The sequence below is a fragment of the Myotis myotis genome, unplaced genomic scaffold (genome assembly GCF_014108235.1).
Source record: "Myotis myotis isolate mMyoMyo1 unplaced genomic scaffold, mMyoMyo1.p scaffold_m19_p_6, whole genome shotgun sequence".
NCBI lineage: Eukaryota > Metazoa > Chordata > Mammalia > Chiroptera > Vespertilionidae > Myotis > Myotis myotis.
In genome coordinates this window covers 95,996,743-96,010,365 of record NW_023416368.1, presented here as the reverse complement: position 1 = coordinate 96,010,365, position 13,623 = coordinate 95,996,743, and the positions used below count along the sequence as shown (strand labels likewise).

General features: G+C 40.3%; 1 protein-coding gene across 1 annotated transcript in view; it reads left to right on the top strand.

Annotated features, from left to right (window-relative positions):
• Positions 1 to 13,623, top strand: part of NLRP3 (NLR family pyrin domain containing 3) — a 47,085-nt gene that overhangs the window by 17,925 nt on the left and 15,537 nt on the right. Inside the window, exon 7 of the mRNA XM_036314176.1 lies at positions 2,997 to 3,167. Coding sequence (XP_036170069.1) covers positions 2,997 to 3,167 — 171 coding nt within the window. The remainder of the gene's footprint in view (positions 1 to 2,996; positions 3,168 to 13,623) is intronic.

Here is a 13,623-nt window from a genome sequence, read left to right as displayed (position 1 = left end):
AAGGTGTTCACTGCCTCGCTGAAGAAATACAACCAGTATAATGCAGTGGTCTGGAAGAGTCTTGGGACTTCATGACAGGCCCTTGGTTTCAACATTGAATAGGAAAAATGGTGCTAAAGCATTGCACACACTTAATATTCTGTGCAGCCCTTTACCAAATGCTTCTGAGACACTTGAATTTTGAAGAAGAGAAGAAAGCACTTGAAAATGGTACAGTTAATGTACACCTATTAGGATGGTTATTATAAAACAGTGATGGCGAACCTATGACACATGTGTCAGAGGTGACACCCAAACTCTTTTTTTGGTTGATTTTTCTTTGTTAAATGGCATTTAAATATATAAAATAAATATCAAAAATATAAATCTTTGTTTTACTATGGTTGTAAATATAAAAAAATTTCTATATGTGACACAGCACCAGAGTTGTTAGGGTTTTTCAAAATGCTGACACGCCGAGCTCAAAAGGTTCGCCATCACTGTTATAAAACAACACAAAACAGAAAACATCAAGTGTTGGTGAGAATGTGGAGAAATGCCGGGAGCCGGTCCATGCTTGCTGTTTCAAGGGACCTGGCATATATGGCATACTGTTCTTAATATGTTTGCTCACCTTCTTGGCACTATGTGTTTTAACCAAGGTCTCTGAGAAAGGTTGTTTCCCCAGGTAGGGATTTTCCCCTGAAGTTAGGGAGGGAATAAAAACCTCTTAACTAAGTGCCAGGTGGGTAATTAATCACTTTAACTATGAACAATCATGCTTAAGCTACATAATCTTTACTCCCTGGAATGGAGATAAGAAATGCCCTAACCTTTGAAATAGAGATTGATAGGATTGGAATCAACTGGTATAAATACAGATGTAAGAAGACAGAACGAGGAGAGACGGAACCTAGGCACAGAACCTACACAGAACATTCTCTACAGACAGAAGAACTTCGCTGGAGAGAACATGGCAAAAGATCCTGGATGGAACCTAACTACAGAAATTGGCAAGAGAACCTGACTAGAACTTAGTGACTGAACCTGGCTGGAGAACCTGGACAGAACCTGGCTGGAGATCTGAAGCAGAACCTCTCTGGAGATCCAGACCAGAACTTGGCTGGAGAACCTGGCTGGAGAACCTAGCAAGATAACATGGACACAGAACCTGGCTGGAGATCCTGGCTAGAGATCCTGGCTAGGCTGCTGATCAACTGAACACTGTCTCCATGTCATTCCTTCTTCGCCGACTCCGTCCACACCTTTGGGGACCCCTGGACCCGCTGGGGTTGGACCCCAGCAGAGAAAGTGGAAATCTCATACTTTGTTGGTGGGAATGTTAAATGGTGCAGCTGCTGGGGAAAACTGTGTCAGTTCCTAAAAACATTAAACAGAATTACCATACGAGTTGAATTACCAAAGAGTTGAAATGAGGCACTCAAACATGTCCTCAGCAGCGTTATTCACAATAGCCCCAAGGGGGAAACAACCCAAGTGTCCACCAATGGATAGATTTAAAAAATGTGGCATATTCACAAATAGAGCCATAAAAGGAATTCTAACACATGCTGAAACACGGGTAAACCTTGGACATTATACTAAGTAAAATAAGCCAGACACAAAGGCCAAATTCTATATGGTCCTCTTATGTAAATGAGGTTCCTAGAATGGTCAAAGTCATAGAGACAGGAAGTAGAAGGGTGGTTGTCAGGGATTGGGGGAGGAGAATTGGGAATTATTATTTAATGGAGACACAGTTTTAGTTTGGGATGATGAGAAAGTTCTGGAGATGGAGGGTGGTGATGGTTGCACAACAATGTAAATATACTTAATGCTACTGAATTGTACACTTACAAATGGTAACAGCCCTGACCAGTTTGATTGGAGCATCAGCTCATGAACCAACAGGTCTGAGGTTTGATTCCTGGTCAAGGCACATACCTTAGTTGCAGGCTCAATCCCCAGCCCTGGTCGGGGTGCATGTGGGAGGCAACTATTCTGTGTGTCTCTCTAACATCGATGTCTCTCTTTCTCTTTGTCTCTCTCCCTCCACCTTCCCCTCCATTCTCTTTAAAAAATGGTTACAATGGTAAATTGTATATTGTGTATATTCAACACAATCCTAATATATAAAAACCCAGGGTCGGTAATGACCAACTGAAGGCTCCACCGAACACCAGAAGTCAGTCCTGCAGTCAGTGCTGGGCTGCCGTGGGGACCCAGCACTGACTGCCGCTGGTGTGGGCACAGCGACCCAGCACTGACTGTTGAGGGGGCTGCAGATCAGGCCCAGAGAGAGAGGCAGGGTCTGATCTGCAGCATCTGTGGCAGTTGTTGATCAGCCATTGCCTCTCTCTTTCTCTCTTGGCTTCACCAGCAGCTGAGCCTCTGTTTCTCTCCAGGCCTCTGTGGGGGCTGCTGATAAGCCCCAACTCTCTGATCAGGCCCGGAGATAGGCCCGGAGTCACTGACTGCCATAGAAACTGACCAATCAGAACCAAATCTGGGTCAACTGTGAGAAACCAATGGCTGCCTAGGAGGTGGAGCTTTTGACGCTGACTGGCATAGAAACCGACCAATCCCAGGTTGGCCGGCAGGGGAGGGCAGTTAGGTGTGATCAGGCAGGCAGGCAGAGAGGTTAGGGACGATCAGGCAGGCAGGCAGAGGCAGTTAGGGGCAATCAGGCAGGCAGGCAGGTGAGTGGTTAGGAGCCAGCAGTCCCAGATTGGGAGAGGGTGCAGGCTGGGCTGAGGGAACCTCCTTTCTGTGCACGAATTTCATGCACTGGGCCACTAGTAATAAACATAGGGAGCTGGGAAGATGCAGTATCAGCATAGATTTAGAAGGTGTTTACTTGCTATTACACAAAGAAAAGGAAATAAAAAGTTAATATAGAGCTTGGATGCACTCTTCCATGTGTGGATTGGGCTAGATGCAGTGACAGGACAACTGCTTCCTTGATTCATAGCAGAGTGGGTGAAAGGTGTATTGAATTTCTGTCATTTCTGTGGAAGGTTGGTCAACTGCAGTCTCACATTGGCATGTTGTGTGGATCTCGCATCCGTCCTGAACACCAACCAGTCCCTGACCAGACTCTACTTGGGAGAAAATGCCCTGGGAGACTCAGGAGTTGGAATTTTATGTGAAAAAGCAAAGCATCCACAATGTAAGCTGCAGAAGCTAGGGTAAGTATTCATGGTGTCTCAGCAGAAAAGCAACTTCTTTTCAAGGATGCATTATTGGGAATATGTGGAGGTTATGCTCGATGGAGTGATGGTGAAGAACAAAGGAGACAATTTCTGGAGGGGTTTGAAGATACTACCTACTGCTAGTAAGGTATTTATGACTATAGAGTTGGCGACTCTCAGAGTAAAAATAAACACCCCAGAGAGATTGTTCCTCTCAATTCTCCACTTGCTTCTAAGACATTCAATTTTTTATTGGATGCAGGCACTAGGGTAGTTGGATTCAGGACTGTGCAATTTGCTGTTTTCACTTGAAGGTTTTCAATCAAGGTGACCTGATATTGTAACATGCAATTGTAAGTAAGCCAATGGGGCCCTTTGGTATTTAATAAAGGTCCTATTTGATGAGAGGCATACAGAGTAATTTCTTGTCCTAAGGATAATTTAAAAGCAAACTCTAAGAGAAGGGCAGCTGCTGTGACTACCCTGAGACATTGGCCCAGGCCTGGGCTACTCTATCCAGTTCTTTTGAGAAGTAGCCAATTGGTCTCTTGGTAGGTCCCAAGGCCTGTGTTAAAACCCCTAATGTAATCCCCTGCCATCATTTTAATTAGAAGGGGTTTTCAAAGTCCTGCAAACTCAAAGCAAGAGTTTTGAGTCAAAACCTTCTTTAGGCCTTTGATGGCCCTTTGTTGATCTTTTCCACGTTGTAAACTAGTTGTTTCCTGCTGATTGCTTTCTTTTAGGGTCTCATATAGGTGTCAGGCTTTTCCTTCATATGTTGGGATCCAGAATCTACTGTATTTGGTTAGCCCTGGAAAAGCTCATAGCTGTCTTTGGGTAATCGGCTCCGGAATACCTAGGATAGCCTGAATTCTTTCTGAAGACAGCATTCCTTTTCCAGGAGTTAGCATAAAGCCTAGATACTCTACTCTTTGTTGAAGGATTTAAACCTTATTTTTAGAGACCTTAAAGCCTCTCTTGGCTAGGAAATTTAGGATTTGTAAGATATGTTTGCACCCCAATTCTTCAGTAGGAGAACAGATTTGTAGGTCATCCATATATGAGATGACCTGTCCACACTCCTCAAATGATAAGTCTCTTAAATTCTCTGCCATGGCCTGTCCAAATAATGTGGGCTATCTCTGAATCCTTGGAAGAGAATTGTCCATGTAAGCTGTTTTTTTTTTGTCACTGGGCATCTGTCCATTCAAAGGCAAACAAGAATTGGCAATTTGGGTCTAATGGGACACAAAAGAAAGTATCTTTCAAGTCTAATGCTAAGAATCATTGAGTTTGAGAGGGAAAATTTCCCCAAATTGTATATGGATTTCGTATTATGAGGTGTATAAGAATTACTGCCTCAATAGTTCATAAATCTTGGACCAACCTATATATTCCTTCTTTTTCCCTAATAGGTAGGATAGGGGTGTTGCAAGGGGGGAATTACAAGGAATCAGCAGTCCGTGACCAAGGAATATTGTAATAACCTTTTGTGGGCCCCTCCCTTCTTCTGGATTTATAAGATATTGCCATGTATTTGGAAATTTGCTAAGATCCGTCAGTCTGATCATGGCCAGGTTGGCCCTCTGGGCTCAGCCTGGAGTTCTCATGGCCCAGACCTGGAGGTTAAGCTCCTGGTTTATGTCTGTATCTATTTCAGCTCTCCTCTTTTTACAAGTAAAGTTATAATTGGAATAGGATTTGAAATATCTGTTGAAAAAAATCACTAAGGTTTTCACTTTATTTAAAATATCTTTCCCTAACAATGGAATGGGACATTCTGTCAAAATTAAGAATTGGTGCACAAAAGTAGTTGCTCCCTCCCTGGCTCAGTTGTTTAGGCATTGTCTGGTGCACCGAAAGATTGCTAATTCAATTTCTGGTCAGGGCACATGCCTCCAGTAGGGGGTGTGCTGGAGGCAGCCAATGGATGTTTCTCTCCCTTTCCCTTCCTCTCTCTCTCTCTCTCAAAAAAAAAAAAAAAAAAAAAAAAAAAAAAAAAAAAAAAATCATCAATGCAAATATTTCTTTAAAAGCTAGGGCTTAAAAATAAAAGGTAGTTGCTCCCCATAGGCAATTTAAAGGTAGTGTAAAGTATTTTGCTTGGCATTTTCCATCTACTCCTTGTATAATGCTGCTGAAGGAAGAGAAAGAGAGCCCTACAGGAGGTTGGCACAGAGAAGGTGACTCCATGTCCAAAAGGAAATTAATGTACCTTCCTGCCACTTTGAGGGTTACCATTGCCTCTGTTGCTTCAATGATGGTGTTCCTAGCAGGAGCCAACTGGGACACAGGGCCCCTTGATTTCAAGGCCATTGTGTGGGTAGGTTTTGGTCTAGGGACCTTCTGGGTCCCGGGATAGTTCGTCTTCCAGTGGCTGAATTTGAGGCAGAGGGGGCACATTTTTTGAGTAGGCAACTTCCTAGGGCACTCCCTTTTCCATCTGGGCTGCCCGAATTTATGGCAATTGCTGGGAGGAGAACTTTTGGGTTTTCCCTTCTGTGGCATCATCAGCCTCTGTTCTTTTAGGGTGGAAAGAAGCTGTGCCTGACTTTTCTCTTTGTGCTTTTCATTTTCTAAAGCCCCTCTCTTCATCCTCTTGGATCACTGTTGTAAAATACCAAAGATGCTACTTTTAACATCCCTTCTGTGGGAGTAGCTGGTCCTATTTTTAATATCTGTCTTTCCTCCTAATATCTGGGGCTGATTGGGTCATGAATTTGTCTTTCAGGACAATAGTTCCAACTGGATCATTGGGATCTAGTTTGGTGCACTTAATTAAAGCTTTCCTTATCCTTTCTATGAAGGTGGTGGAATTTTCTTGGGGACCTTGGTCAATGGTTGCCAGTTCATTATTATTAGAAGATTTCTTTTGGGAAGCTTTTTATTCCCTGCAGGAGGCAAAAAAAGCATGTGATCTGTGGTCTATCTCACATCCTCTGAATTATAGTCCCAATTAGGATTAGAAGATAGGATGGCCTCTGTTCCTGGTGGAGTTATCATTTTCTGTATGGACCTCATTTGCATAAGCAGGGCTTCTTGGAGGATTCAGTTAATATCCTCCAAGATAAATCATACATTAAAGTGAGCCTTTTCCATTCTTGGATAAATTTGCTGAGGCATTCTGTAAAACTTTCCAACTTATTCTTTATGCCTATTAAGTCTTGCACGTTAAATGGAACCTGAGTTCTTAATATTCCCTCCTGTCCTAGGCTTTCATCGAAGGGAAATGTTGAGATTGTATTCTTTGTTTTTCTTTGAAATTTGTTGTTTAATCTTTGCTCTGACTGGTTGATTCAGTATAGGGTGATGCTAGTTCTGGGGAAATTGGTTGTTGAGGCACCACGGGTGGATTCGGGCATTCACTCTCAAGATTTAGTTCTTTCTTTGCTATGGCTGCTAAGAGCACAGGCTCTACCTTATAGTATTTGTACATTTTTTAGTTACTTCTCAGGGCCATGAAGACCTGCACATATGGTATTTCAGTCCACTTGCCCTGCCTTTGACAAAATAAGTCTAGCTGCAAGATTGCATTATAATTTAGGCTTCAATTTCCTGGCCAAACTTCCCCATCTCCTAATTTATATTGAGGCCAAGCTATATTACAAAAGAAAAATAAAGTTTTTCCTTTTAAGGTTTGAGAGTCAAATTTTCCCAGTTCTTTAAGCTGTATCTCAGAAGTGAATCTTATGGTATTGGATTTTGGTTTTCCATCTAAATACTGCCTGGAGAAGGCATCCCTTCTCAGGCATGGGTTTCCAAAATTAATTAGTTTTACTGTGTAACCAAAATTTCTGGCTGCAGTTACCCATAGATGTGTTTATCCCATGCCCTGAGGGTGACCTTACTAATGAGCAGGGCACTAATCAGATTTCCTGGGAATGGATTATACCTGACTCAGACAGGGAGCTCAACTCCATGCCAGTCTCCTGAGCCCCTATTGACATCTTTATTCCCATTTAATTTAAAGAGAAAGAATTTAGACCAGTGACAGAAAGCAGTGTTAAAAGCAAAGCAAGAAAATTTGTAAGGAAACAAAGCAAGAAGGTTTTTTAGCAATACACTTGGCTTAAAGCACAAATGGACAACTCAGCAAGGGAACATCCCCAAAAGGAGTCTCTCACACATATTTGTATCTTTCCACAATGCCAGATTTATTAGGGGAGACATCCCCAATAAGCCAATAAAGTCTCATGCAGATTACATACAGAGAGGGGGAGTTTATAGAATGAGCATCCATTGTAAAGTTCTAATCACTGGAGGCTAGAGTGGTGGCATGCATGCATTGGAGTGGAAGTCCAGTAGGGCTCTGAGCATGACCCATGGTACAGCTGAGCTCAAGAATTGGGTGGTTGGAGCTTTGAATTCTCACAGCCCACAAGTGTTGGAGATCCCACTCATACCAGTGTCGAGTTTGAGTACTTATCCAAAGGTTTAGACTTGTCGTTTGGGGCATTCTGGGGTCCTCCTAAGGGCATTGCCATTACACCCCCTTACCTCCGTCTTGACATAGCACTTGACATAACAGTCATAGCTGACAGTGATTTCATATTTGATTGTCAAATGATTCTAAAAAGTCTGTTCTGCTCTTGCTCTATACAGGAAGGCACAGATATTTCCCACTTACTCTCTGCCCCCAGACATGCATAGGCTACCCCACTATCAACATCTCTCACCAGCTGATACTTTGTTATTATTGATGAACCTACACTGACACATCATTATCACCCAAAGTCCATAGGGTACATTACAGTTCACTGTTGGTGTTGTGCATTCTACTATTTGGATAAATGAGTAATGACATGTACATACTATTGCAGTATCATACAGAGTGGTTTCAGTGCCCCTAAATCCTGTGCTTGGCCTATTTTGTCCCTCCTCCCCCTAATCCCAGGCATTTATTTATTTATTTATATTTTGGGTAACAATCTCTTATCAAATATTTTCTCCCTATGTGACTTGTCAAGAGAATGAACAGATATATAAGAGAAAATATTTGCAAGGACATATTTGATAAGAGATTGTTACCCAAAATATACAAAAAATCTTTTAAAACAAAACAAAACAAAACAAAACAAAACAAAGAACCTGATTTAAAATGGGCCAAATACCTTAACAGACACCTTACCAAAGAAAATATAAACAGAAGGCAAAAAAAGCATCTGTGAACATGCTCCATATTATATGTGAACAAGGAAATGTAAATTAAAACAAATAAATGACATCAATGGATAAATCCTCTAGACAAAAAAATCAGCAAAGAAACAGCTATTCTAAATGACTAACTAGATCAGATAGACATAATTGACATCTTCAGAACATTTCACCCCAAAGCTACAGAATATACATTCTTCTCAAGTGTACATGGGACATTTTCAAAGCTGGACCACATATTGGGTCACAGGCGACGTCTCTCCAAATTAAAGAAGATTGAATTCATATCAAGCATCTTCTCAGACCACAATGGCATAATATTAGAAATCAACTATAATAAAAACAATAAAAAATATTCAAACAATTGGAGTCTGAATACCATGCTATTAAAAAATGATTGGGTTACCAAAGAGATCACAGAAGAAATTAAAAACATCCTGGAAATGAATGACAATGAAAACAACAATCCAGAAGCTATGGGACACAATGAAAGCAGTCCTAAGAGGGAAGTCCATAGCATTACAGACCTACCTCAAAACCAAGAAAAACCGATAACAAATTATCTAACTCCACAACTTAAAGAATTAGAAAGAGAGCAACAAGAAAAGCCCAGAGTGAGCAGGAGGAAGGAGATAAAAAAGATCAGAGCAGAAACAAATGACATAGAGGCCAAAACAAACAAACAAACAAAAGATCAATGAAACCAAGAGCTGGTTATTTGAAAGTAAAAACAAGATTGATGAGCCTCTAGCCATGCTTACCAAGAAGCAAAGAGAGAAGACCAAAATAAAATCAGAAAAGCAAGAGGTGAAATAACAACAGATCCTACAGAAATACATAGGATTGTAAAAAAATACTATGAACAACTCTATTCCATCATCACACTAGAGGAAATGGACATATTCCTAGAAAAATACAAACTTCCAAAACTCAATCAAGAAGAATAAAAATATCTGAATAGGCTGATTACGAAGGAGGAAACTGAAGCAGTCATCAAAAAATTTCCAGCAAACAAAAGCCCGGGGCCAGAAGTCTTCACAGGGGAGTTTTACTAAACATTCAAAGGAGAACTAAAACCTGTGCTTCTCAGACTATCCCAAAAATTTTAAGAGGAAGGCACACTTCCAACCTCTTTCTATGAAGCCAGTATTGCCCTAATTCAAAAATCAGGTTGATCTCTTACCCCCTCATTCTCCCCACCCCCAACCCCACCTTCCCTCATGGGTTGGACAGTCTGTTCAATGCTTCTATGACTCTGGTTCTGTTTTTATTCATTACTTTATGTTGTTCATTATAGTCCACAAATAAGTGAGATAATGTGATATTTCTCTTTCCCTGACTGGCTTATTTTGCTTAGCATAATGCTCTGCAGTTCCATCCATGCTATTGGAAATGGTAAGAATTTCTTCTTTTTTACAGCAGCATAGTATTCCATTGTGTGGATGTATCACAGTTTTCTAACCACTCATCTGCTGATGGGCACTTAGGCTGTTTCCAAATCTTAGCTATTGTAAATGGTGCTGCTATGAACATAGAGGTGCATATATCCTTTCTGATTGGTGTTTCTGTTTACTTGGGATATATTCCTAGAAGTGGGATTACTGGGTCAAAAGGAAGTTCTATTTTTAATTTTTTAAGGAAACGCCATACTGTTTTCCACAGTGGCTGCACTAGTCTGCATTCCCATCAGCAGTGCAAGAGGGTTCCTTTTTCTCCACATCTTCGCCAGCACTTGTCATTCATTGATTTGTTGATGATAGCCATTCTGACAGGTGTGAGATGGTACTGCATTGTCATTTTGATTTGCATCTCTCAGATGATTAGTGACTTTGAGCATGTTTTCATATGTTCCTTCACCTTCTGTATGTCTTCTTTCAAAAAGTGTCTATTGAGGTCCTTTGCCCATTTTTTGATTGGATTGTTTATCTTCCTTTTGTTAAGTTGTATGAGTTTCATATAAATTTTGAAGATTAAAACCTTATCGGGGTTAACATTGGCAAATATGTTCTCCCATGCAGTGGACTTTCTTGTTTTGTTGATGGTTCCTTTTGCTGTGCAGAGCTTTCTATTTTGATGTAGTCCCATTTGTTTATTAGCTCCTTAGTTTTCATTGCCCTAGCTGTATCAGTAAAGATATTGCTGTGACAAAAGTTTGCTATTTTGCTGTCTATAGGTTCTTCTAAGATTTTTATGGTTTCCTGCCTTATGTTTAAGTCCTTTATTCATTTTTAGTTTATTTTTGTGTATGGTTTAAGTTGGTCTAGTTTCAAATTTTTGCATGTATCTGACCAAATTTCCCAATATCACTTATTAAAGAAACTGTCTTGACTCCATTGTATGCTCTTGCCTCCTCTGTCAAATATTAATTGAGCATAATGGTTTGAGTTGATTTCTGGGTTTCAATGTTCTCTTCCATTGGTCTATATGTCTGTTCTTGTTCCGGTACCAGGCAGTTTTGAGAACAGTGGCTTTGTAGTATACCTTGCTATCTGGTAGTGTGATCCTTCTAACATTGTTCTTCTTTCTCAAGATTGCTGCAGCTATTTGGGGTCTTTTTTAAATCCAGATGAATTTTTGGAGAGTTTGATCTAGGTATTTAAAGTATGCCATTGGTATTTTAATGTGCATTGCATTGAATCGATAGATTGCTTTGGGTAGTATGGACATTTTAATGATGTTGATTCTACCAATGCATGAACCAGGTATATTCATCCATTTGTTTATATATTCCTCTCTCTCTTCTTTCAGTGTCCTGAAATTTTCTGAATACAGATCCTTTGTCTCCTTGGTTAAATTTTTTCCTAGTTATATTAATTTTTTGTTGCAATGGTAAATGGTTTTTTTTTTTTTAGTTTCTATTTCTGTGAGCTCATTATAATAATAAAAGCATAATATGCTAATTAGACTGGAAAGCCAAATGACCTTCCGGACATCCTTCCAAACATCTTTCTGGACAACCTTCCAGAGGAAGCAAGGGCTGTGAGGGCCAAAGCAAGCCACTGCAGCTGTGAGGGCTGAGGCAAACCAAAGTGACTGTGAGGGCCAAGCTCCTTGCATGAATTTCATGCATTGGGCCTCTAGTCTATTAAAAAGCCATAGGTTTCTGGGTGTTAATTTTGTATCCTGCTATGTTTCAGAATTCATTTATGAAATCTAGTAGTTTTTGGATGGAGTCTTTAGGGTTTTCTATGTACATTATCATGTCATCTGCGAATAATGACAATTTTACTTCTCCTTTTCCAATTTAAATGCCTTTTATTTCTTCTTGTTGTCTGATTGCAATGGCTAAGTGGTGAAAGTGGGCATCCCTGTCCTGTTCCTGTTCTTAGGGGAAATGGTTTTAGTTTTTTCCCATTTAGTATGATGTTTGCTGTAGGATGGTCATATAAGGCTTTTATTATGTTGAGGCATGATTCCTCTATTTCCTCTTTGCTGAGAATTTTTATTAGGAAAGGGAGTTGGGTTTTGTCAAATGCCTTTTCTGCATCAATTGATATGATTATGTGATGTTTGTCTCTCAATTTGTTTATGTGGTGTATCAAATTTGCTAATTTGCGGATATTGTACCAGCCTTGCATCCCTGGAACAAATCCCACTTGGTCATGGTGTATGACCTTTCTAATGTAATGCTGGATCTGATTTGCTAGAATTTTGTTGAGGATTTTAGCATCTATGTACATCAGGGATATTGGCCTGTAATTCTCTTTCTTTATAGTGTCTTTATCTGATTTTTGAAGTAGGGCAATACTGGCTTCATAGAAAACGGTTGGAAGTGTGCCTTCCTCTTGAATTTTTTGGAATAGTCTGAGAAGGATAGGTTTTAGTTCTTCTTTGAATGTGAAGCTGTCTGGCCTAGGCTTCACAGGGGAGTTTTATCAGTCTATTCAGATTTTTTAAATTAAATCTTTATTGTTCAGATTATTATATTTGTTCCTCTTTTCCCTCCCCATAACTCCCCTCCTCCCAGTTCCCACACCACCCTCTGCCCTCACTCTCCACCCACTATCCTCATCCATAGATGCATGATTTTTGTCCAGTTTCTTCCCACATCCACCACACCCCTTCCCCCCCCAAGAATAGTCAGTCCATTCCCTTTCTATGTCCCTGATTCTATTATAATCACCAGTTCATTCTGTTCATCAGATTATTTATTCACTTGATTCTTAGATTCACTTGTTGATAGATGCGCATTTCTTGTTCAAAATTTGTATCTTTACCTTTTTTTTCTTCTTCCTCTTCTTAAAGGATACCTTTCAGCATTTCATATAATACTAGTTTGGTGGTGATGAACTCCTTTAGCTTTTCCTTATCTGTGAAGCTCTTTATCTGACCTTCAATTCTGAATGATAGCTTTGCTGGATAAAGTAATCTTGGTTGTAGGTTCTTCGTCTTCATCACTTTGAATATTTCTTGCCACTCCCTTCTCGCCTGCAGTTTCTGTTGAGAGATCAGCTGACAGTCGTATGGGTACTTCCTTGTAGGTAACTGAGTTTCTTTCTCTTGCTGTTTTTAAGATTCTCTGTCTTTTGCTCTTGGCATTTTAATTATGATGTGTCTTGATGTGGTCCTCTTTGGATTCCTTTTGTTTGGTGTTCTCTGCGCTTCCTGGACTTGTAAGTCTATTTCTTTCACCAGGTAGGGGAAGTTTTCTGTCATTATTTCTTCAAATAGGTTTTCAATATCTTGCTCTCTCTCTTCTTCTGGCACCCCTATAATTCGGATGTTGGTACGCTTGAAGTTGTCCCAGAGGCTCCTTGCACTATCTTCGTATTTTTGGATTCTTTTTTATTTTGCGTTTCTGGTTGGGTGTTTTTTGCTTCTTCGCATTTCAAATCTTTGACTTGATTCTTGCGATCCTCCAGTCTGCTGTTGCGAGTCTGTATAATATTCTTTATTTCAGTCAGTGTATGCTTAATTTCTAGTTGGTCCTTTATCACAACATCGAGGGTCTCACTAGATTTCTTGAGGATCTCACTACATTTATCGGCGGTTTCTAGAAAGATCTTGAAAAACCTTAAAAGTGTGGTTTTGAATTCTATATCCAGTAGTTTGCTTTCCTTCATTTCTGTCATTTGTGTCCTGTTTCTTTGTCTCGGCATTTTTTATACTTTGCTGTGTCGATAGAGTGGCTTTCTGTGCTCTGTGTCCTCTAGGACCCAGTGGTTCAGCCTCCCCAATTACCTAAGGAGGACACTCTTGGTGCACCCCCTTGTGGGCTTTGTGCACAGTCTTGTTGTATTAAAGCCTTGATTGTTGTAGGTAACACTGGGAGGATTTGACCTCAGGCCAATTGGCTGTG